Source organism: Agelaius phoeniceus, chromosome 1, assembly GCF_051311805.1.
Source record: "Agelaius phoeniceus isolate bAgePho1 chromosome 1, bAgePho1.hap1, whole genome shotgun sequence".
In the NCBI taxonomy this organism is placed as follows: Eukaryota; Metazoa; Chordata; class Aves; order Passeriformes; family Icteridae; genus Agelaius; species Agelaius phoeniceus.
In genome coordinates, this window is record NC_135265.1 from 50,420,920 (window position 1) to 50,447,023 (window position 26,104).

The window sequence follows — 26,104 nt, forward strand, 5'->3', positions numbered from 1 at the left end:
ATTTCTCTATACCGACTAAGTTTGAGTATTTTTTTAAGTCTCAAATGCATTTTTGCTGACATTTCAGTGGAAACTTTTCTAAAAGCCATCAAAGATGTTTAAGTTTGGCATTTATATAAAGTTGCATATTCTACAGGTTAACTGCTAGCATTTAACTGCACACAACATCTCTTGTGTGCAGCTATGAAAAGTTCCACTCACAGGGTTAAAATTTTTGTGTCTATGTACCATTTATATTTTTTAATCAGGTTTATGGCATCTTAATGCTTATAAACAGGTATGTGAATGGAATTATGTGTTTGTGTATTTGTATTCTGGATTATTTTTTTTTTTTTACCTCTAAAGCTTAATATAAATTTTTCACAGTTCTTTTTAATTGCCACCATATATTTTGAAGATTTTGCTTTAAAGACATGCTAACATGTATTTTTGCATAGTGAAGCTGTTCCTTTTTCTTTTGTTTTGAAATGCATATTGGCAGTGTCCTAACCCCACTGTGTTGATTTTTTAGCTGAAGAAGGTTCGTTCCTTGCTCGTTGCTGGAGCTGCACAGTACGATGGGTTTTTCCAGCATTTGCGGCTGTTGGATGGTGCTTTCAAGCTGTCAGCCAAGGATCTCAGATCCCAGGTGGTCAGAGAAGCCTGCATTACTGTAGCGTAAGTACAGCTCCTGTGCCTTTGGGCACCTTGCTAGATGCTGCTGTGGGCTTGGCTTAGAGGTGCTTTACCAGTGTCCCAGGAGAGGTTCTCTTGTTGGGCTGCTGTGCTCTGTGACTGATAGAGTCAGGTCAGGATCTGAAACCACAGAGGATAAGAAATGCTTAAAGGAATTTGTTCTCTGAGGGGATACACATAGCTGATAATCCTATAATGAATTGTATGTGAATAACCAGTTACCACCATTGCCAAGCTATCATTAGTGCAGGTTAATGCAAACTGCTGTGAATGATATTGGGGTCTTATCTTAGGATCACTTATGCTTGGGTGATTGGCACAGCGCTTCAGTGGCACTGCTTGTAAAGACGATGCGGATAATGCTGTAGTGGTTTGAACATAGAGCATTTTGCTGAGGTAATACCTCTCAGGAAATCATGGAATTGGTTTGGGTTTGAAGGGGCCTTAAAGATCATCTAGTTCCAACCCCGTTGGCAGTGCAGGGACACCTTGCACAGGACCAGGTTGCTCAAAGCCCCATCCAGCCTAGCCTTGAACACTTCCAGGGTTGTCTCTCTGGGCAAGAGACAGATGACCGTGATAATTTTAGAAGCTGTGGCTAAACTGAAATAAAGTCTTCACCATTAGCATCTCGTGAACTCCTTTAAATTCAAGGGCAGAGAGGAAAACCAGAACAGTCTTTCCCATTTTCATGTTTTCCATGACTTTTTTATCCTCTGGAAAGACATTAGTGTAACCACTGATTTTCAGTGACCATCTGAAACAGGACCACCATGGAGTTAACCCTTGCTATTCTGGTTTCCTGTTTGAACAGACTGAGGAGAAATGCTGAAGCATACAACTGCCCTTTCCAAGGAAATTGAGACTTTGAGAAAATTGTAATAACCTTTCCTAACATGAAGTCAGGAGCAGTTTAAAAGTACTCTGCAAATATTCTCATGCAGGCCTAACAACCTGGAATTCTCCTTGATCCCTAAAACTTTGATATATTTGATGTGTCATTTGCTGCTGGCAAATCCTTTTTTATGTAGTCTTTCTGCATGAAAGAAGCATTTGTTGTCACCAATGGACAGTTAAATTACTGTGTGTGACATGTGTTTTAATATTTGTTAAAACTGAAAACCTAACCTTTAATAGACAAGGGAGTCAAATCTTATGGCTGGCTGATTGTGGTGAGTTCAGTAGTTTTGCCTGCATTCAAAAGGAAAAAAAAAATCTCAATAATTTATTTAAAATTTTAGATTTATACATCTCAAAGTCTGTTAAAAAAAAGAAATACAGTGATACTTTATTTGGACATGAAAATTTAGGCTTTCCAGTTGTAGTACTTGGTTTTTCATTATGAAGCAAAGTTATTAATGTTTTTTAAGACTAAGAAATTAATAATTAATTTATGTTTCCTCTAAACAGCCACCTTTCAACTGTTCTGGGAAACAAGTTTGACCATGGCGCTGAAGCAATTGTGCCTACTCTTTTTAACCTGGTTCCCAACAGCGCCAAAGTGATGGCAACCTCTGGGTGTGCAGCCATCAGGTTCATCATTCGGGTAGGTGTTCCAGTCTCACTTCGCCTGCTAGGAATTTTCAGGTTGTGGCTGTTGGCAGAGATAACAGCTACACTGAAATATAGGTTTTTAAATCATTCTTTAACAGAGGAGTAATGTTTCTCATGGGTGGACAAATACTACATATTGTTGAAACCAATTGGCAGCATTGTTGTAGTAAAGATGGAAGAATAGGTGCCAACAGCTACTGTTTTTGTGTTTCTGGAATTTTTTTGTAATGTGTTAATTGAAAAAAGACCAAGTGTGTTTCAAAGGGTAACTGCTTTTCACTGCCTTCTTGGACAAAGTTAAGCTAGTAGCTAAGAAACTAGTAAGAATTTAAATAGTGCAAACAACAAAACAAAGGTATTTCTTTCTACATATACACTCACCTCCAAAAAAAATTTGGAACCATGGAGTTAATGATAAAATGTTGAAGAGGCTACACATACCTGGATCAGTTCAGAAAGCACAAGTTCATGAAAGAAAAGTCCAGTAGAGAATTGAATTTTTAAGTTCAAGAACTTTCTAAGCTGAGTCCCCAAAGCTATAGCCTATGGAACAGAGGAGTGCTCTGTCCTAGCTGTTTTCTACTGAATGTTCTTTGAGCATCTACTGACTGGTGTCTCAAGCAAGATATTTAGAGTTTGGGACTTGTACTGCTACTTTTGTGTTTCACATAATGTGGGAGATTGCCTGTAGTTTCTGCATTAGAAGTTGTGGCATTCTTAATGCCAAGCACTTACTGCAATTTACTGTGATCTCATCGGTGGTTTTAATTTTGTACACTGTAGGAAAACCTAAGAGATTTCATGACTTACACCTTTTGTTGCCATCTTCAGTATGGTTCAGAATGTATATTGCTTTGTCTCTCTGTGCCTCTGAGAATGTGCTCTGAGACCTCTGCATGCATGACCTTTGCATCAGCACTTGGGCTAAGACCAATAAATACCAAATACCAAAATCCCTTGGTATTTTTTCCCCAGACTCTTACACTCCACTGTGAGTTGGCACAGACTTGAGAGGGAAGGAATACACCTTACACAGGATAATTAAAGTTGCAAGAGAACAATACTATTTGCAGTAGTGAAAGACAAGCTCAGGCATGTAAGAAATTATAAACATTCACCAATTACATTAAATTGGCTTTATTGGTTTAGTTCATTTGAAGACAAGCTTACAGAGCTATAGTTGCCCTGATTTTGTTTAAATTTCTGTTCTTCTTAGCTGTGACTTAACATAGTGGATTTGAAGCATAAAAACAAGAAAATCTTATCCACAGTGTTCAAATACTCAACCAATAAATGGCATATGTGAGGTTTTTTAGCAGAAAATTCAGATTTCAGAATTAAATATCAGAAAGAAGTGCAGCCCCCATGCCTGTTTGGGCTTCTGTCCTTTGGATGAAATGAGTATTGCTCAGGGGGTCTTTGATCGATTGAATATTTAGAACCCTAGCTACTGCAGTTTTTGGAGTCAGTGTTTTACTCAGAAATTCCCACCAGCATCCAGTGACAGCCAGTTCAGATTCTGGTGCTTTCCTTTGTAATTGCTGTAGAGTGAGTCTGCATAGAAACAGGGAGGCTGTATAATACCAGTGATCTTGAGGAGGTTCATCTCTTCTTTGTGCCTTCATTGGATTTCATGTTTCTTCTCCAGGAAGTTCTTACAGTGTAGTCCGATTTCTCTTTCTTGACTCTTAGTACATCAGGAAGGCAATTAAAATAAAGGTGGGGGGCCAGGGAGGGAATCATGGAGAGATGGCATGGTGGCAGAAATCTTTCTCAGAAGGAGGTGGGATTCAGGTTTGTCAACTGATCTTCAAGGTGGTTTGCAAGGAAGCACATATCATTACATCCTCAAAGGAGCAGAAGATGAAGTATCACATGTTACAAACAGAATTAAAGCAAGCCTAAGGCTTTGATTCCTTTGCAAAATACTTTCTAGAAATTACAACATCGATAGCTCCAAACAACTTGAATTTACAGGTTTCTCCATCTGTAAAAAACTATTTTTACCTCTGATTTGTTCCTTTTCCCTTTCTGGAAGTCATATGCTTCTTTTCAATCTATACAAAACACAAACAAACCCCCTAAAACTGTTTTTAAAGTATATCAGGACAAACAAACATAACTGTTAGGCTCTTCCAGAATTTTTGATTAATTCCTTCCTAATCCTAAAATTGGCAGTGCTCTGTGAACGATGATTATCTCTGATTTTTTTGTGATTTGTGTGTTTATATCCTGCAGCTGTGATACATGAGAGAGTTTAAATTCTTCAATACTGTACTTCTGAAGATCTTGGATTTTTTTAAATTAGCCTACTCTTTCACACTGTATTGGGGACTGTTTACTGTAGGTATTTAATCAAGAAAGGACTAAAGAAATTAACTGAAAATAGATTTGTTGAACCACATTACTCTTACTTGAAATTAAAATGGTAATGCTTTGTGTCTACAATTAGTTAAGAAAAGCTGAAGTAAGGCAGCTTTAATTCTGAATTCTGTAATGCATTTGGGTTGAATGTAGTTTATCTTATGCATAGTTTAATAGTTTTCTTCTCCCATCAGGTGTTTCCATATAGATTATCTATATAGGCTTGCTTATATGTCAGTGCTTTTATTACTTTATTGACATATTTTGCATTAAAGGATATTTGATCCTTGTGGTACTAATCATACTGATCCTTGTAAGAATGCTTATATTTTCATATTCATTGATTCACTTTTTGCTCTATAACCCTGACTTTTAAGACAGCTATGTCTATTACTTCTTTTTTTTCCTATGGCAAAACTAAAATAGCATCAGCTTTCAACTCCTCTGAGGAGACAGCTACTTTTGAACTTCTTATATTACTTTTGACAGCAAAGTATTGCATATCATGATGTTATTGTTGATGGCACTGGAAGTGGTTTCTGCTTGACCTTTTGGAAGAAAATAGCTTTCTTTCAATTGACATGCTAACAGCAGTCTTTCATTTAATAGTATTCTATGATTTAGTTTTGGTAAGCAGTTTAAATGATTGCAGTTTTTATTATGGTGTTAATTCTGTTTGAATTAATAAGTACAGTACACATTCAGGATTCAGGAAAATGCTTTTCTCATTAACTACTGTGTCCTTTTTTGGCAGCATACTCATGTGCCACGACTCATACCTTTAATAACAAGCAACTGTACCTCAAAATCAGTTGCAGTTAGAAGGTGAGTACATTATAAATGAAAATTACCAAAGCTGTTGCTTTTTAAAATATGATTATCATATGTTGAAAATTAACAAATTAGAAAATTTGTGGCCATAAATGCTGAACACACAAAACTGTTAGCCAGTGAACTGCTAACTGCAAAATTTAATTTCAGCCTTGAGACAGTGGCAGCTACCTTAGGACACAGAGCATCCATGTGTTGTGGTGTTCAGCAACTCAGCTACATCTCCAGCATGTTGCTTTCTCTGAGAACATGATGCTTGAACACAATGATTTTTTTTTTGACAGTGTCATTTTCTGCACCAAATCACACAAAAGCAGTTAATGCTGTTTCTGGACCGACAGTAGTCCTGAAAGCGATGTCACTGTGTGTATGCAGGAAACAACTTGAGCATCTGAATTACTTTCTTTGAGTCTAAGCAGCTTTTGCATCCAGAGCAAGTGTTACCTCAACCCAGATTGTACTGACCTGCCACAGCTTCTGGTTTGACCGCTTAACAGTTCACAGGGCTGCAGTGCCTCCACATGCAGTGCTTTTACTGAGGAACATTAGACTGTAGGTGGCTGTGGTACTGCAGTTCACAATCTAGTGAGCATCACTGAAGGCGTTGTCTCCATTGGAAAGACAGCAAACCACTAAATTGGTTGTAATAGTGAAAAGCATTGCAGGGTTTCTTGACACGCCTTGCCGATGTCCAAAGGATTTGAGCGGAATAAAAACCAAATTTTTCCCTCCAGAACAGGTCAAAAATGCTGAATAACCAGAAAAAAGAGAGTTTCAGTCTGTCAGGTTCACTACATGTTTGAAAATTATCTACACCTCCCTAATCTGTGTCAGTTTTATTTTTCATCAGGATCTAGCTTCAGACATAATTTTTAAAAGTATGCCTTTTGCTACTGGCAGTTTGCTAAATTGTCAAGATTCCCAAATTAATAATGAATACAGTTAGATATCTTCATTAGTACAGTGCCAGAAAATCTTTTGCAGTGCTTTCTATATGCAGAGCCCTCTGCTAATGGTCTCATGTTTTCCTTTATGCTACACTCAGTAGTGACAGATGGAAGGATGGGAATAGTGTTTGGGACAGAAGTATACCGCCACAGAAATCCTATATTGTGTCTTTAATATTTTTAAGTTAGTGTTAATATTTTTTAATTATTATCAATATTTTTAAATTAAAATTACATATTATATAATATACAACATATAATTATATAGTAATATAATAGCTTATGTTTGTATTATAGATAAAGACATTATAATTGTATTTATTATTAATATTTTAAATTAAAATTTTATGTTCATAATGATTATTAATATTTTAATTGGTTTTTAAATGTTTTTAATTTTGTTAGGATTTTATACAATTTGTTAAAATTGTTAGGATTTTATACTCGGTACAAATTTTTCAACTTCATTAATTTATATCTGTTATTTTGGGACTAATACAGTTAGCATGGGGTATGTGTAATAACATGACTTGAACAGCACATTGTTAATTGAACCATGTCTGTTATTTTGAAGTTTAAAATTAGTTAGCCTGCATGTTTGCTTAATATAGAGAATATTTTAGCTTTCCAATAAGGTGACCAATGCCCTTATTTGACAGATAAAGGTATTTTATTTTATTTATTTCCCCCAGGGGGAGAGAGTAAAGTTAGTGTTTATTCCACAAGCACATTAGAGAAATGAGTATTTAATTATGACTTTGGTTATGTGTTTTTAGGCGCTCCTTTGAATTTTTAGACCTGTTATTACAAGAGTGGCAAACACATTCACTGGAAAGGTATGGGCTAGTATGCTTTTTCCCCTAAAATAAACTGCTAATGTAATTTAAGACAGAAATATTGTCGTTGAATCCTTTAATTGGATTGTGTTGTTCAGTGTTGGCCAGCCTTTCTGGCATAGACAGCCTTTCTAGCACAGCAGGTCATGCAGCTAATTCAGGTGCCAGGGGGAAGGAGAGCTGTATGTTCCAGCCTTGGCTTCCTGTGGCCTCCTCTCCTTACCCTCTGCCTCTCCTGTCCTGCTTGTGAGCAATGCATATACAGGTAAGCAACTGTCTTTTCTCCTGGCAGGGGGAAGTCTGTGTTTGCTGTGAAAGAGGGCAAGTGGGCTTAGGCTGGAGGACTTCTTGTGCTAATGAGTGAGGGCACATTGTGGCTTCTCCAGATAGATAGGAAAACTGTACGTTCATCAGTTCTGCAGGTTGGTCACTGTAAACACAGGGTAGGAGCAAAGAGAATAAAAGGCATCCAGAACTGGCTCTGAAGAATTCATCCAGCTCCTTCCAGTCACATTGCTGCTTCCCCAGGGTGCTCCTGAGAAGGGGAGTAATAGGGAAATAATTTATGCCAAAGTGTCTAAAAAAACCCATAAAACCCACTACCTCTCCCCCAACCCCCAAATAACAATCCTCCCACCCAAAACTTACCTTGAATTAAAACTTGTTTATCTTCACAAGTTTGTGTTCTGATGGGTATTTTGCTGTTCATTGAACTTGTATTCAGGTTTAGAACTCATATGCCAAAAGCTTGCAGAGCTGAAAGAAAACTTACAGTCTTAATTTTTCCCCTTTTCCTACTATTGATATAACAGTGGAAATAGGTTTTCCATTTCAGGATGGCAGATGTCTTATAAAAGGTATTTTTAAATAACTTTTTAAGTGTGATAGGTGGGTGAATGTCAGAAGTAGATTAAAATCCTTTTAGATTGAAGGAGTAAGCTGACCTAAACCTTTACAGAAGGTACAGTTATGTCATCAGTGTGCTTAAGTGTTTGTTTACTGCATATTTTGGAAAGAACTAGCATTGCAGCTGTTTTTTACTTGGTGAAATGTTAATTAAAGTGTGAAGCTACTGCTTAGAATTTGGAGTAGCAAAATAGCATGAAGAATGTCTTTCTTCTAGGCATGCAGCTGTCTTGGTTGAAACAATCAAGAAGGGTATTCATGATGCTGATGCAGAAGCAAGAGTGGAGGCAAGAAAGTGAGTTTTGATTAATTTTGCTCTGAAAAATTGCATGTGCTAAATGAGTGATAGAAGGCTCTAATCCTAGGTGAGCTGCTATCCATGGCTGAAGAAGTTACAAACAACTTTGTTTGAAAATTGATGTTTTTCTGTCCTGAATTGCTACCCAGTTTCTTTTGCAAAAGACATTCTCAAAGCTAAGTCAGTCAATGAAGTTGTGCAGCATTTGATGATTCCACTGAAAGAAGAGTTAGAAAGGTTGATACTGCTGCATAATCATTCTGCTCCCATTAATTAAGTCTTTAAACAACTGCAGCACTTTGAGAAGGCCAGAAAACAATTCCTTTTGCTTCCCCACACAACTGGTGAGTGAATGTGAGACATTCAGAGGATAGACTTAAGTTATTTTGAAAAGATTAATTCAGTCCATGCAGCTGACTTGATGAGCATTGCTGTGTGCTTTACATACTCTCAGTTCCTTTCACTCCCATCCGTGGTTCATTCTGTAATCTTTACTTCCTGACTCCACCCTTTAAAGAAAACACCGAGCATTTACATGTGGTTATTCTTTTTTGCAGGGCTTATCTGGGTCTTAGAAATCACTTTCCTAGTGAAGCTGAGACTCTGTACAATTCTCTGGAGCCACCCTATCAAAGAAGCCTTCAGACCTACTTGAAGAATTCTGGCAGTATAGCATCTCTCCCTCAGTCAGACAGGTCATCCTCCAGCTCACAGGAGAGCCTCAAGTAAGGGTTACTTCACTGTTTCTGAGCCAAGAAACAAAACTTTTGTTTTGAGAAACAAATGCAGCAAATTATCCAGATTCCTGTTGAGTACAGAAAAGCTGCAGTTTTATTTTGTGACTTCTAATTTTTTTAATAAAAATTTTTTTTCTGGTGTTTTGTCATGTGACAGTGTTACCCCAGCAAAGTGCAAAGTACAGTCAGTCTTTAACTGGACATTAGGATGCTGTATTCATACATTCATTCCTTAACAGCTGCTTTAAACACCAAAATATCTTCAAGGTTTATATTGATGTCCGGCATTATGATGTGCTGAATAGGTCTAGGAAAGCTATAATGGTGTAATTCCTTTATCATCTCTTTTCACTGGCAAGCATGAAAAGAACATCAACAATGAGATTTGTTGGAGATTGGTTTGGGTTTTTTTCCCTGTCTTCACAGTACTGAATATGTATTAGCAGTATTTCATAGCTCTGCCACTTACTACAGGGTGGGTCTGTGCTGCAGTCAGTGATGTATTAAAATGCATAGACAATCTTGAGCTGAATAAATTAAAGTTTTCTTAGGTACCAATAGTAAAAGAAATCTACTGGCTTTTTAGCAAAAATGTGAAGTAGTAGTAGAAGTAGTATGTGATGATTTTTACCTTTAAATGCTGGAAAGCTTCCTCAAAGTATTTCAACCTTTAAATATTTCAAATCATCATTATCAAAACCAGAGAGCTTGTCTGCTCACTTGTTACTTGAAGGCAAAGACGGCTTCTCACATATTGGAATATTTTTTTTTTTTTCTGGCTAATGCCTTAAATACCAGAGGTTTACCTTATCTTTCCTATGATACTTGTAATTATAAAAAATTGTTTAAAAAATAATTGTCTGTGATGCAAGCAATTGCCAGCACTTCATTTTCCACAAATGTTTATTCAAAGATTAAATATTCTTGTTTAAATTAATCTGTGTTCCCCATCTGAAAATAAAAGTGCTGTTAATGAGTTACTGGTAATATATTGTTAAAAACTAAATTGCAGGGAAATTAGAATCTTAAAATACCCTTAAATCTTCAAATGTTGCTTCCCATGTTGCAAGATGTGTAAGTGTTACAGTACAGGAAGTGAGGGGTAAAATAAGAAATTAACAGAAGAGGTGATGATATTGGAATTTAATGACATTTTAATTGATTTATTTCAAACTTTGCATTCAGATGGATGTTTGTTACCCAAAATTTTATTTCTGGCTTTTAGTGTAGTGAATGCTGAATTCCCCCTTTATAGGCTAAATTAGGAAATATGGGTATGATTTCCTAGAATTCAGATCCTCTGTGATTTTTGACCTTCTGAACTTACATCTCATACAGGTCATTAATCCAGAATTGTTTTAGAGAAGATGGAGGAATGAGAGAGAAATGTAGTGACTTCTGCCTACCTGTATGAAACTGTTTACATAAAATGTCAATTGCAATAGATTGTGGCAGTTGCCTGGGACTTCTGTTTGGAGCAAGTTGTAAGGTCAGGAGCTCTACTTCAGCCTCCTTACCTTACTTGAGGCAAAGTACCTTCAAAACACTAGTTAGTCATGTCAGAAAAGCAGGTTTATTCAGAGCAAGCTGCAAACACATATTCTTCTGTGAGGATTTAGGTTATGGTGCTGACCTTTATATTACTGCTGAGCACCTGAGTTAATAACTGGGATAAATCCACAGAATGAGGCATCTCTTTGGTTTAAAATTAATCTCTTCTAGGTTTAAAATTAAAGGAATTATTTTTACTAAAGCTGAGACACTGACTCAGCTTGAAATTTGACTGCTGATGAAATACTCAACTATTTCATCAAATACAAACTTTCCCCATCAGATATTTAATCAATGAATATTATCCAATGAATATGCTATTATGTTTTCTTCTACGAGTCCTTTTCATTTCCCTGGTCTCTCCAGCTGCATTTTACCCTTCCAAACAGGCCAAAGGATGGGCTCACAATTAAACTTGGCTAGACTGGAAGATTGTGCTTCAGTGACTACTTGTTTTTGCAGTGGGAACAAAATGAAGACAAAACATAGAGGAAAATACATGGGATTTTTCTCCTTTTATAAGTTATGGGAGCCTCTACATTCCAACAGGGGAAATGGAGTCTAGCTGCTTGGAAGCATCAGCATTTCCTTTTTTAATTTATAACTTGATTCTTGAGACACCTGGGACTGGAGGAGGCTTATGAGTTGGACACCAGTTTTTCTTGTTACTGCAGACACCACTTCACATGTCTTTCACAAATAAAGCTTTTTGGGTAGCTCCCACTGTTCTTATTTGATGGCTGATGTGTAATATCAGCCCTGTGGTTAAAACCTTGTACTGACCACCTTAAATGTTTCTCTGACCTAGTCTGGAATGCCTGAACTTTGTTAGCAAAGTGTACCTGTCAGTAGCTGGAGGATTAGTGCTTTGTGATAAGGATGTAGTTTTATAAAATATAAGGGAAAAGATAATTCTGATTTTCTTATCATTTTCTGTTTCAAGTATTTATCTAAAAAATACGCTGAGAAAGTTGAAGGGGAGAACAGAACAGAAATATTTTTGTTTTTCTCTCTCTTATTTTTTACTCTTGCATCTGATACATGAGACTTACTGGATTTATTGACTTTTTTCAGTCGGCCTCTGTCATCTAAATGGTCTGCAGCCAGCCCAGCAAGTCTTGCAGGCAGAGGTAAGGTGGTGGTAATTTTGTGCACTGCATAGTTCTTCATGTTCTTTGAATTAAAAGTTCTATAATGCAGCTTAAAAATTGACTATCAGCATTTACCCTGTTTCTAAGATAAATATGGTATGGTGTCACTACAAACTGTACCTGGAGCTCAGATTGCCTCACACTTACTTCACATTTTATGTAGTTTCAGTTGTTTCAATTATAAGACATAACTTACTATGAATTTTGAATTCATTGATCCTCTGTCCTGGAGTTTTGTCATGGAACAGTCATTCTCAAAGAAACAAAATACTATTCTTTGGTGTGTTCATGGTTAGGCTTATGGCAATTAGAAATTAAAGACTCACTGTCTCTTTCATCTGTTCCCATATTGCTCTTGCTCTTTCTAAATAAATAAATAAAGAACAGCAGCCAAATGGCATATTTGTAATTCAAAGAGTTTAATTATGTGTTTAGTTTTTGGAATTTAATAACTTCAGTGTCTTTTCCCATAATGTCTTAGTAACTCTTTAAGAGTAAATCATTGAGCAGCTTTTTGCAAATGGCATGTAATGAAATGAATGGAATGAAACTGATAAGGGGAGTCAAGTTTAGAAGACCTAAAACAGTGGTTAAATTAAGTGAATAGTTAAAATTCAGTAAATAATAGGAAGTGAACACGAAAATACTAAAGATTATACTCTTTAAAACATTTCAGAATATGCATTCAGCTTACCTTAGCTGAAGTGTGGGAATATTTTTCTTCTTTCAGTGTCTCAAGGAAGGATGTGAATTGTTACATTTGTGAATCATTCCATAACATAATAAATCACACGAAGGTTGAGAATTATGTCATTTGTGCTAGGGTGGGAGCAGACAGTTTGCATTAAATAATGCTAAAATTTCATGCTGAATGAAGATAAATACTACCGACACACAAACTGTTTCTATATGCAATTCATGGCAAGACCAGGTCTAGTTTGCTTTTTAATCTCAGTAACTTTTGGTTTAATACTAGTTTTACAGTGTTTTTCATGCTTTCATAAAAGCACAGTGCGGTAGTAGATGATGTTACCCTCTTAATTGTCATTCATTTTATTCAATATCAACTCCTTGTTTGGTTTTTTTTCCCCCCCCTTTTCTGGTAGTTCCAGGCAGCAGCAAGGGCGTCCCAAGCCCGGGCACCCTGCAGAGGTCTCGCAGTGACATCGACGTGAACGCTGCGGCGGGCGCCAAGGCGCGCCATGCTGCTGGGCAGACAGCTGGAGCCGGGCGCCTCTCAGCAGCCGGGCTGCCCCCGGGCTCCTACGCCTCCCTAGGTAAGGGGAGCACCTCTGCTGTGCTGCTCCCAGAGGTCTTTGGGATTTTCTTGATCAAAAAGTTACAGTGCAATACTCCAGTGTTTGAAAAGCAGTCATCGTTGTTGTAGCACTGGAGTGTGGCAAAAGAGCAGGTGTTCTGATGTAAGTCACAAACTTTCCTACGTGCTTTATTGTGCTGGAAGAATGCCAATGCAAAGAGTGTGTCCATACTATGCTCTCTGAATGTCTTCATCTAGAATTAGGTGTTGGAAGGAGTGGTACCTTTACTTAACAGCACATGGTGATCGTGCCTTTTTTTGTTCATAAAAGTAACAAGGAAATGAGTGTGAGAGCCCTTGTTTTTCCATTTTTCTCAGGTCTTCAGGTATTCTAAGGAGTGCTAAAGAGATAGCTTCTTCATGAAATAGAGAAGTGTTTTACACAATAACTTACTACATTGAGTTCATAATTTCTTCCTAAGGGCATTGATGGAACTATGTGTATGCTTTACCTAGCTGACAGTCTCCATTGGTATTTGCTATTAGACATAGGAAGTGCTACAAGTGGTAACAGTGCAGAAAAGTATTTTATAATTGTAATGGGGGTGGTGTAGATGCTAGAACATCCACTAAGTGGCAATGGTAAAGGACTATGAACATATTTTTGTTCTAAATTTTTTTAGCTTATTGGTGCTATAGGGATAACAGTAGGGAAAGAGAGGTTCAGTGTTCACAAAACTGTTTTTTTCTTAGCTTCTGTGCCTCCTAGACCACTAAGGAAAGACATGTTAGTATGGCCATAGGTGATCACAAGAGGCAAAGAAACTGTATAGTTCTGATTTGCATTGTGTTTGGGCAGGTGTTAACATACATGTAGGCTGTGGTTTGCAAAGGTTTTAGTTGTGCTTTTTAAAATCAGAACTTAAATAAAAAGCTACCTAAAATTAGTTGATTCTTTTTGTCATCAAGGTCCGCTTGAAGTGCTGTGAAATGGCATTGATTTTAGTGTTTATTTAAAGAGTGAGCAATCCTGAACTAAAAGGAGTACTTGGTACTTGCAATAGCAGTTTTGGATGTGGGCTCCCTCTGGTGCCCACAGAGGGGGCAGCAGAACCTCCTGGGTCGCAGGTGGACACCGACATGAGGCTGCTTGGTGGAGGGGATACACTGGTGGTTCCTCAGGGAAATGATGGATGCCCCATCCCTGACAGTCTTCAACACTAGGCTTGGAGCAACCACTCCAGTGCAAGGTATTCCTGTCCACAGTAAGGGGGTTGGAACTTGGTGGTCTTTAAGGTCCCTTCCAACTCAAACCATTTTATAATTCTGGAACTATCAGTTCCTCCTCACTTAGTGCCTAAAAGCCTGAAATATGCGTAATGATTATTTTCCAAGATCAGAGTATTGCCTGTGGAGTGTTTTGATGTGCAATAAAACATATTTTGAACCTTAGACAAAGCTGGCATTCAAAGTAAAAGTGATGCAGAGCATGATGACAGAGGGAAAAGAAAAGTCAAATGGAAAACAAAGAGAGAGATCCTGCTCTGGTAATGTCTTCTTTGTGCTGCTCAAATGAAGGGACTATATTGTCTTAAGACTTTCACAGAAAATTATCTCTTGATTGGACTATTGGTTTGCTTTTACAACTTTTAAAGCAATATCTGATTCATGCCAGGAATTTTGTAAGCAAGGGTTGAGAAGGGCACAGAGGTTTCCAGTGAAGTAAACAGTGGTGGATTTAGCAGGAAAGTAAAAGAAATAGCTTATTCTCTTTGTAATTTAATGATTGGATGAGTGAGAATTGGGGGAGAGGAATAGTAAGCAATAAATCCAGGTCCTATTCATTTGAAGGATTTGAGTTGCTGGAAAGCTCTACCTTTCTAGCAAATGCAATCACTTGTGGAGAACAGTGTGATGTCATTTGAAATGGCAAAATAACGTAATACTGGCAAAGTACAGTGAAAGTTAAATCCTAGTGCAGACAGTGAAAGGGCAGTGGTAGTCAAGGAGACCAAGGTTTGTTTGCAGTCACATAAAAGCTGTACTGCTTGACTGATCTTGGCTCAATCTCCTGACAGTTTTTTGACTGTGGTAAGGTAATTTGAAGGATACATACCATGTAGACAGTGTGACTGTTGTTTGTTGTGGATTAGCTTCAAAATATTGTTTACTCTTAGTTTTCAAAAGGTAACCTTTAAATTAATGGAGTGCAAATCCAAGCAAGTGCCATGTTTCAGATGATGGGCTAATTTGTAAAGTTCTTTCTTCTGTCCATTTTAGGGGATTTATTTATAGTAGCCCAGATATGGAAAGTTAAATGACAGAACTATCAAGCCAATGCTGACCATGATCTGAAAAGGCCCAGGCAGTGTTACTTTATTTCTGTAATGCTTTCCACTTCCTTTAGGTGTTGCTGTCAATACCAAAATAAATGACATTGTGTCCTAGAGCTTGAATTTATTTTCAGCCTGGCTTGCAGAGAAACATCCACCTTTTGCTTACACAGCTACCAAATTTAAAGCCTCAGAAGGCCAGAAGCTTATAAGCCTAGTAATCCATAGTTGTGTTAACCCATCTCTTCCTTTTTCATTATTAATACAAGAACTCTTGCTTATTTATGATTTATTAAAAGACTACGCTGGAAGCAGGAGGATACTCTCTAGTTATTTTAAATGTTGACTATCTTTCACATCCTTAAGTATTAATGTCCTTGTTGAGGAGGCCTGAGCTGTAATTATACATGTCTTGTGCTAAATATTTTAATTTTGATTGTTACTGTCAGAATATTTATGCCCTACCTTCCAGCTGAACTGGTAAATATTTAATACTTTTAAAACAGAGTGAAACTTTCTCTCATTTGTCCTCTGTCTTAATTGTGCAGTTTTTTCCCATCCTGTCCCTTACCCCAGGTGGGGCTTCATGCTCAGAAGCAAATTTCATAAGAAATATAAATATGTGGTTCAGTAATGATATAAATATGTACTGATGCTTCAGTAACTGTTTACACCAAGAATGAAACCATTTCTAAATGTTTTAGTGTAAGGGTTTTCTCAAATTTGGGAAATACAGAATCAATATCACTGTGCAGGGTACTTGTACTCTATTTTGTAATTTTGTACCTTACACTGGGCAAAACCAACTTTGCTTAAGGTAGCTTATACATGCATTAATTAGATAAACATGTCTGCTGTATTTAATATTAATGTATTTTCCTCAATTAATGTTTTATGACTCTGCTGTGAACACCTTTATTCTAACACACTAAGTTTTCCATGTTTCTTTGCCTGCTTTTTCAACAAAGAGGATACTTCTGACAAGATGGATGGTAAGAAATTATTTAGTCTGTCCTCTAATTCTATTAAATATCTAATAAAGTGTCTTTTATGTAAAAGTATTGATGTTTAATATAATTGTCTGTTCATTAACAAATTACTATGCTGTTTCCATTAACTCCTGTGTAATCTTGATGTCTTATGTGTTATTGCTGTCAATTTCGTGAATGTTTGATCTGTGACATTACCCCTCTTTTTTAAAAGAAGCTCTGTTAATTACAGAGCAGTTTTTTAATGGTTACATGCTGATTTCAACTAGTTAAATACATGCTTTTGAAATTAATCTAATTCCAGCTGATTCCATAGTTTTACATGTGAAGTCAATTTTTTTGACTTAGCAGAACAGCAGTGGGAGAGCAGAACATGCTTGTCCACTTAAGTATGAAATAAAGCAAAAACCAAAAAAGTCTCCTCTGTCAAAATCTAGGCTTCCTACATAGTTTTAAGTGCCTGTAAATTCTGTAGTAAAATGTAATTCTATTAAAGAATCATTTGTGAAGAAGACCTACCTATTAAAATAGCTTATCAAGTATCCCACCTAAGTTTTAGCACTTGCTTTTTCTTAATTCACTCTGTTACAAACACGTAGACGGACTGCAAAACAGTTGAGCATCAAGCTTCTCATAGCAATTGTCTGTTTCAGGTGTGTGCAAATAATGCTTCTCATATAATAAAGTGACAGCCCCAGCCTGCTGCTTGGTGATTGTAGTTCTAATTTGTTGCTTGGGAGGACTTAACAAGCCCTTAATAAGTTTGCTGCTTGCTTAATATTTTGTGTGATGTATTTATTAACTGTGCATGTTTGGAAGAATTAGTAGCTTATTGGAAGCAATTGTATCTCACAGAAATTAAAAGAGTATGAAAGTAGATCTCTAAACCAGAATCCTGGATAATTTCAAAACAGATACTTCTTGAAAGAATTGGAGCTGGTTTTGAGCACTGAAGATATCAAGACTAGTTTAATAAAATGAGGAGCATTTTTACAGGAAAGTGGAATCTCTATTGCTTATTTCCACATTACATTTACTTAGGCTACATATAGTAGGCTTTATTTATAGCTGTTTGTTTATAGCTGTTATTTATAGCAAATCATTAGCTTTGGACATTGTCACCAGAAATAAATCTTCTTAGGGCCATGTAGGCTTTTTCTTTTGTTCTTTCCAGAAGTCACAACTAATGATATGTTGCACATTTTTGTTTAAAACAGCAAGGGAAGCGCTTTACAATTGATCAGAGTTAATAGGTTGGGGTTTTGTTCTAGAAGCTATCTCTAGATATGATCTGCAAGATGGAATGAAAACAGCTCAGCTGTCCAGCTGTAGTTGTATGATACAGCTGTTGTGATCTAACCATCACCAGGAGGAATTAATAATTTTTCCTGTGCCCACTAACCTTGTCCACGTATTTTTATCTCTTGTTTTGCTAGCACCTTGTGATAGTCCATTATTGATGACTGTAGGTGAACAAATTCCATGAAACTGATTTCATAAAAGTGACTAATACTCTGTTATTTAGCTTTTGGAGCTGCCAGTGAACCTTTAGCCATGCAGACCGGTGGTAGCACAAGGCTGAGAGGAACGAGAAACAGAACCACCCCTTTTAAGAGCTTTTAGGAATCTCTTAGGCAGTCTTAGTTGTTGCATAGGATCTGCCTTCCAGGATCCATCTCTCCAAGACTGTTGGATTTGGAGAGGTAGCTCAGGGTTTGAGGGGTTTGGTTTTTTGTTTGGTTTTGAGTTTTTGCAAACTGGCAAATTTTATCTTGGTACTTAGAGGCACTCCTACCTACAGATTACTGTAACTGATTTTTGTGAAGAAGAAGCATTGAAATATACACTGAACTAGTTTTTTAGAGGGAGTTTTTAAAAATAGCTCTGTGAAGATATTGTAACATGAGGAAAGTTTCCCAGCAAATCTGACTGAGTTCAGGCTAGCCAAAGACACACAATGATTTCATCATTGTCGTTCTCTTGAAAGGCAAAAATGATAGAGAGTGAAAATAAAAATGGAAGTATCCTTTGATTTTTTTTTTTAGGACCATGTCCCATTTTTATCATTACTAGTATGCATTTTATTGTGTAATAAGATCTGTTTCAGAGGAACTTGGAGGAAGGACTGCTGATGAAGCAGGGTCCCATCAGTTCCTGGTACTGATGGGAGAAAGGCTTGTCTGACTCTCACATTATCAAAAATCAAGCCTTGTTAGGCTCAGCATACTTGTCCAAGTGTGATCTGATTTCAGCAAGCTCATATTCCTTCCATATCTCTGAGCAAGACTTGATCTTGTGCATGTGTATCTTCAGAGTAATCACAGGCTTAATTCAGAGGAATCCTTCTTGCTGGCAGTTCCTGTCAAATTATCACTGTCCAGTGTGGGAAACACTGTCTCTGTGTTTTTCTCTGAGGTTATGTATAACAGTATGTTTCATATTTTCAGAAGAGCTTGCTTTACAGTATTTTTAATGTCTGTTTTGATCTGTATATGTAATTTTTTGACTGATCTCATAGATGTAATTTTCTTCTATTGAACTTTTTGTGTTTTGAAAGGCAGTGATGTGCATTTTGCTCTTGTAAATTGCTCTCAGTGTAGTATGGATATTTTCTTGATTATTTTACTTCAGTTCAGTTATGGAATTGCAACATAAAAGCTTTAGCTCTCTTGACTTGATAAAATTTGTCAAGATTCCCAAGATTAATCTCAAAAAGAAAATTCAAAGACATAGTATTGTTTGGAATATCATGTATTTTATTATTTTTTCTGTTTAGGAACAGCTTCTGAAGATGGTAAGAAACTATTTCGTTAGACTAGCTAATATTTTCAGCTTCGTATTTTCATTGATACAAATGGAGCTTTAAAAGTAGAACTTGGTGTTTCTCGGGCATTGTGGAGGTTCATAACAGATATGGGCTTATGGGCTAACAGCTTATGCATCTAATACTTGGTTATTATATACTATTTTTAAAATTCTTTTGCTTTTATTTTAATTCTCAATTACTCATCTGCAGTCTTAAGTACCATTGCTTAACATTTCTACTGTGAAAATACAGGGGCTTTATAATTTTGCGTTCATTTTTTAAAGCAAATCTTGTCACAGAATATTTCATCAAGTATGTTCATGCTCTGGGAAGCAGGTGCTACTATTACTCATCTCTGTGAGACTTGGAAGCTAATTTTCTATCTGTTATTAGCATTTAAACCTGCCATTAGTGAATGGATGTAGAGTCTCCAAATGAGTTAACAGTTCATTTAACTCACAGACACAAACTGGTTTATTTTACATTGATAAAACTGAAACAGGTTCCAGGTGATACTTTAACATAGTATTGAAATAGTGGCACTCTGTATTCCTAGGTTTTGGGCCAAATTCTGAATGCAGTTACATGTCTTGCAGTCTCACAGCTCTCAATTGCCATTGCACGGGGATAACTAGTAGAGTTTGGACTAGTTAATCTAACTGTTCTTGCTAAGCCTATTGTTTTAGTGAATAACCTCCTTTATCCTGATTCTCTTCTTATAGACTCTCATCTGTGACTATTCCCTCTACTTGGATGAATAATATTAACTTGGTTGATGTCCAAATTTTGCTGTGGAAAGCCTAAAGAGGCTAGAATTAAATAACAGTCTATGTACTTAATTCTTTTAGATCAAATATTGACTCAGCATGTCTACGAAATATTTTAATCATGCTGTGTTTAAAAGTGTTGAGCTTGTTGAGCTAGATCTACCCTGTACAGACTTTTTGGCGTTTGTTCTTGCAGCTTAGAAGAATTATGGTTAGCATGAGTTTGGTTTTGATTTCATTTTGCTGCTGTTTGAGAGGTTGGCTTGGGAAATGTAGTATACAACACCACTATTTTCTTTTATGAATGATCTTTCAGATAGCTATAATTCAGACAACTGGTATCTTCCTTTCTTCTATAATTTCTTTGTATATGCTGGATGTTACAAGGAACATGGCTAGCAATGCAGTAGGGTTTGACCAAGTCCAAGAGAATTTGCCGTTTGGCATTCTAGGGAAAAGTGAATCTTGTTTTATTTGTAGATACTTAGTTTAATTTGTCTCTTGCTTGGCCTTTCTGTCTAGTGGGGAAAGTAGTATTTCTTGATATCATGTTGTCATGAGAAGTACTTGAATGTATTTAGTGTCTGCAAAATGCTCTAGAAGGTTTGGGAAATCCTGTAGAAGTCTGTATGACTGGGGCCAGGAAAACAGTAGAATCTTCAGTAATAAAAAAGCTACTACTTAGATTTCTAAAAAGAGGAGTGAAGTTAGGAAGAAAGCTCATAATCTGTAGTTTTATGACAGCAAAAGTAGAATTAGAAGCTCAAGTAATCATGAGAAGACTGTACCTGATACAGCAACGTTTGCATTGCATTGTATTGAGTAAACGTCCCCTTTTTTAATGTGCTCAACACATATATGTTGGAAGGAAGAACTAGCTATCCAGTCCAGGGTGTTGAAGGTGTAATGTGCAAATTGTTTGATGAAACATGTAGCATTAGAGGAGAAATATCTTGTTTCCTCAGCTATTAAATTCATCAAGGTGTTCAAATTTCTACTAATTATCCCAAGCAAATTGTCACCAGTTGAGTTACATTGCGCTTCTTTTATATGCAGAAACTTTAAAAATATTAGTAAATACTACTGATGCTCTGCTTTGTGCATGACTGTGAAAAACTGATTTAATGCCCTTTTTCTTTTGTAGGTCGTATACGATCAAAGCTCTCCACTCCTTCTGTTGGTATTGGAAATTCTAAAACAGATTCCAGAGGACGGAGTAGAACCAAAGTGGTGTCACAATCTCAGCGTATGTATTTTCTGTTTATCAGTTATACTTGATAAAGAGGCCAAATTCTTAAGCATATATTCATTGACCAATGGCTACAGTCAAAGTTAATTTAAAAAAAAAAAGCTACATACTGAGTTGTTGTTCTGTGCCTTAGGTTCATCATCGCCAGACCAAAATGAAGGTATTTTTTTCAGTGTTTTGGGTCAGTGGTATTTGCATGCTTTTCTGATTCATGTTGTTTTTCTCTGGACAAAATACTATGTTAGGTCTTAGTTTGCCAATTAAATTAGATAGTGTAGCAGGAAGTGAAATCTATCCTTAAATTCTGTCTTCAATTATAACTTCTCAACATTCTTTTCCCCCCTTTTCTGACTTCCCCAACATGAAAGGCCATAAACGTGGACTAGTAATAGAGAAGAATGGGTAGGCTGAATGGTGTCCTCATTGTTACCTGAGAGACCTAATTTTCCATTTTTAAAATAGTCTTATTTTAGCTAGAAATGCCCATTTTCTTTAGGCTAAGCACTGCTGTAGCTCTTGGGTACAAACTCCTTTTTTTGTGTTTCAGCTCTTGCCTTTACTTAACTCTTTGAAGGAAAAATACTAACCCCTCACGTTACAATCAGTTACTGAGCTTGTCTTGAGTCAAAGGGTTAAAACAAGCAATTTAATATGTGTCAGCTAATCCACAGTAATTTTCTGTGTGTGTTTAGTAACCACTGCAGATGTAGCCAAGCACTTGGTCATTAATTAAAAAGACCTGATTACCTCACACTCTTGGCTCTGGCTGACCTACAGCAATTCGTCCACACATCTGATGTCTCCAACAGACATTTTCTGACTAAGCTCTGTAGCATTTTCAGATTCTTATCTTTGTCTGATTAAGTGAAATGCAACTAAATTAATGAAAAGAAGACAGATGCACAATAAAATTAAAATTAACTTCCCACTTGTATAAATTGTCAAATCAGTAAATTTTGCCAGGTTTAAAATTTTCAATACAGTTATTTTGCTATCATTAACCATACCCACTTTCTTTAATAAAACCCTTTAATAATTTGTGTAATGGCAGAAGCATTTGTCTTCATAGCAATGACTGCATCTGTTGTAAATAGAATGATTTTACAAGTTAAAAAAGCAGGTAGTAACTGTTTTTTTCCTGTTAGAGTACTTGCCATAATTTAATTTCCCAACAAGTACAGTTGGATCAAACCTGATCTAGTGTATGCAGGTTTTCTGAAATAACACTTTCAAACAATGTGATCAGATAAATGTAGCATACTAAAAATTCAGTGGAGTTACTACTAAAATTCTACTACTACTACTAAAATTCAGTAGAAGAAGTTCCCTTAAGGGCTTTGACAATACTCTAGTCCCAGAAATGTTGGTGAAATGAGAACCTTCAAATGAGTCATTGGGACAAAAGTTCTGCAAAACTTGTTTTACAGATTGCAACACTGTACCATAAACAAAGAATATGTGAATAATTTAAGAGGGAAGGAAGGTAAAGTTCCTTCTAATCCCTTTTTCCCTTCTATGAAAAGCTATAAACAGTGTCTGGAACAAGTTTTTCATTAGTATTAGGGAAATTTGGAATTAAGTTTTTTGAAAATACTTTTGCATTTTGAATAGATTTGGTAAATTTGTTAAAAAGATGTTTGATAAATGTCTGGGGAAGGGGATAAATTTAGGTAGCAATATAATACTTTAGTGATGATCACTGTCATATAACATTAAATAAATGTATATCCAGAGAAGCAGAATTAGGCCTTTCCAGTTTTTCTACTAATAATGACAGGGTTGGTTTTTTAAATACATTTTTACACAGTATTAATGTCTAAAGAGATAAATTGAGATAACTAGATCTGAGTATATGTGATGATGTGTGAAAATTAAATGCATGAATGCATCTTTACAGCCTTTTATTACTACTTCTGTTCAGAACTGATTGCTTCAAATAGCTCATTATAACCTGTCAGTGGGGGAGAACAAGAATTCTGAGATGTTTTAAGGAAGATAAACAGGGCAAATACAAATGGACAGGCAAAGGAGAATTCTCAGGCACTGTATGCCAGCTATTTGGGTGATGCTTCTTTATGTGACTGAAAATTTTCACAGCATTGTGTGAAGCGTGATGCTTAATGTTTCCATACAGGGGATTGTTTCAGTTCCCCAGCTTATATAATGAGAGAATAGCTGCATACTAGATTTAAGCTTTTTTTTTTTTTTTTTAAACCACTCTAGCACAGATGCTTTTGTTAATTTTTGGGTTGCAGCTATCTTTTGTTCAAAAATCATTTTATGAAAGACTTGCAAATTTGAATGCTTTTACAAAAAAAACATTTTTTAGGGTTTTAAAAGCCCTTTATTCTTCTATTTTTAAATTAGCATAAAGTAAATGCCTCATTATTTTATTCTTCCCTATGGAAAAAAATGGTTACATTTTTTTCCTCTTCTTTCCAGTTTGGTTGTCGGGTAATTTAACAGGGTCTGCTAAAATTGCGTTACAGTTGACATTCAGAGAATTCCTGAATGGAAACAAATTCTTCCTTTTGTACTCAAGATTACTTTAAAAGAGGAAAACAAAGAATTCTATGCAAGTCTTTTCAGTTATACCATTGTGAATTTGGTTTTTTTGTTTTGGTCATCCACCGCACCTGCAGCTCAGTTCCTTTACTGTTGTGTCTCAAAAACAAAGTTTTGATCTCGTGTGTAATTTTTGTTCAGCTGTTGAACTTTTTGAGCCTTTTTGGCAATGTAATATTCTTTTCAAGTAATATCCAGGCTACAGTTTCATGCTTAATTGAAATTTAATTCTTCAGTGTTGAGTTGTTGATTAGAAAGCTGAAGAATTGTAATTTGCTTGTGCAGCTTTGCTTCATCTGCTTTGTACATAGCATCTGAGTTTAATTCTTCAATTGTGGAAGCTACTTAATAGCACTGCTTTAGCATAACCCCCTTGTGGCTTTTTTTCCTGTGTGAAATGACTAAAGCTTTCTTATTTCCATTTGCCATTCATTTTTTAATCTGCTCTGCTCCCTCCCTCTTCATGGATTATAAATCCCTACCCTAATCCTGCCTTTACACTTGTTCAGGATCACAGTCTGCTAACCCCATTGGTGGTAAGAGTCTACAGAATTTGTGTACACATCATTGTTTGATCACCTGTTTGACATACCTCATTTAAGGATCCTATTCAGCAGAAATTCTGGCTGGCTTTTTTCCATATGCTGCGCGTAAATTAATTGGGTGCGCTCCTTATGTAGAAAGGAGAGATGGGAAGGGTTTGTCATTTTGGGGTGGTGCCTTAGTAATCTTTCTTTCATCGTTCAGCTCACCTAGATCTGCTGGTAGTGGTAATAGTGACAAGAGTGTGCCAGTGCTGCTGTTTTCAGGCTCTGTAGCTGCATTCAGTTTACACTGCAGTGGTACACTTTGCAGGTCTGACTATAGAAAGATTAAATAAAGTATTAGAACAAGTGGTTGCATTTCTTCTGGATATTCTGAGAAGAGTAAGTTTTTTTAGATTTCTGACCTATTGAAGAAAATAAGTCTGCACCACAGTGAAACCTTCAACAATATTTTTACTGTTTTAAAGAGTTACAAAACAGGAATACGGCATAGTAATATCAGGTCTAAGTTGAAATACCCTGATATGAAGAAACTGTCAAACCCTTAATTTTTGCACTTAACAGCAGTTTTATAGGCTTGTTTATTCTTTTGTTGCTATAGAAGTTGTGCTTGTTTTTTTCCAGGCTGCATAATACTTTATTTATCATTTCTGCTGAATAGGCCCATAGTCTGGAAAAAGGATTTTGCTAAATAATCATTTCAAGTTTGAATTCAAACAATGAATCTGAAAGTACATGCATGGTACATTTTTTAGATTTCTCTCTTCCACCCAGCATATGTTTTACTTTGTTTGGGATTTTGGTTTTGTTCCATATAGTCAAGCTTTAGTCAACTTGTATCTTTTTTTCCACATGTCTCATAAGAAGTAACCCATGAAATTCACTTGAAAAGTTGCATGTTGTCTGTAAATCTGATAGCATCACTGTGGTCATACAGTTACCTGATTGTATTTTAAAGATTAATGAAGGGTTCAAATTTGTATGTAATTAATCTTTGATTGAAATTCTGGTTTGCTTTTTATTTGGTCATATTTCTTGAATTGTACAGCTGGAAACAACATATTAATATCAGCTGGTGATATAAATTAGTTACAGCTAGGGAAAAATTAATTCTTTGCTAAAAACTTAGAACTTAAATGTTCTGTAACTGAAATATCAAAATTAAAGATAAGTGACCACCTTTTCTGGTAGTGATACTGTACCTGGAACATCTGTAGTACTTTGTACTATATGGTTTTAATTAACAGAAATTTAAGACACTTAAATATATCCTAGTCAATTTTTTAGCTTGTTTAGAACTAATTGAAGATTTTCTGTAATTTGTGGGGTAACCTCCACAGAAATGTGCATGAGTAATCTGTCTTCTGTCATATTTTATTTAATGTCAGAATAGTCCTTGAAGACACCATGCATTTAAAAGCAAGGGAGAAGATTTCAAATATTAGGAAAATCACATTAATTAACTCTAACTCTGGTTGCATTGGAAGAGCTGGGATAGTTATGAAATCCTAGTTCAAAATTTCTCCCTTTAGCTTTCTAACAGGTTTGTTTGTTTGCTTTTCTTTTTTAATAGAAAATGTGGTTAGTGAGAGCACATAGCTTAAAAAAAAAAAACACATTCATTTTAGGGACCGTGGAACTCTTGACAAAGTCCAGAAATAATAATTGTGGTTTCTTGAGCTCATGTAGTGCTAAATACCATGTCAAGTGCTTCCTTGCATCGATAATTTTAACTTCCTTGT

At 36.1% G+C, this 26,104-nt stretch overlaps 1 protein-coding gene across 30 annotated transcripts in view; it reads left to right on the forward strand.

Annotated features, from left to right (window-relative positions):
• Nucleotides 1-26,104, forward strand: part of CLASP2 (cytoplasmic linker associated protein 2) — a 147,491-nt gene that overhangs the window by 79,776 nt on the left and 41,611 nt on the right. For 10 of the 30 annotated variants that reach the window (XM_077178636.1, XM_054649938.2, XM_077178644.1 and 7 more), the window contains 13 exons: nucleotides 512-657; nucleotides 2,086-2,221; nucleotides 5,348-5,418; nucleotides 7,148-7,207; nucleotides 8,331-8,408; nucleotides 8,969-9,136; nucleotides 11,774-11,829; nucleotides 12,957-13,127; nucleotides 16,410-16,433; nucleotides 19,207-19,224; nucleotides 21,148-21,249; nucleotides 21,386-21,412; nucleotides 24,327-24,353. In XM_077178636.1, the coding sequence (XP_077034751.1) occupies nucleotides 512-657; nucleotides 2,086-2,221; nucleotides 5,348-5,418; nucleotides 7,148-7,207; nucleotides 8,331-8,408; nucleotides 8,969-9,136; nucleotides 11,774-11,829; nucleotides 12,957-13,127; nucleotides 16,410-16,433; nucleotides 19,207-19,224; nucleotides 21,148-21,249; nucleotides 21,386-21,412; nucleotides 24,327-24,353 (1,084 nt within the window). The remainder of the gene's footprint in view (nucleotides 1-511; nucleotides 658-2,085; nucleotides 2,222-5,347; nucleotides 5,419-7,147; nucleotides 7,208-8,330; nucleotides 8,409-8,968; nucleotides 9,137-11,773; nucleotides 11,830-12,956; nucleotides 13,128-16,409; nucleotides 16,434-19,206; nucleotides 19,225-21,147; nucleotides 21,250-21,385; nucleotides 21,413-24,326; nucleotides 24,354-26,104) is intronic. The other 20 variants (XM_077178662.1, XM_054649947.2, XM_077178677.1 and 17 more) reach the window with 6 other exon arrangements.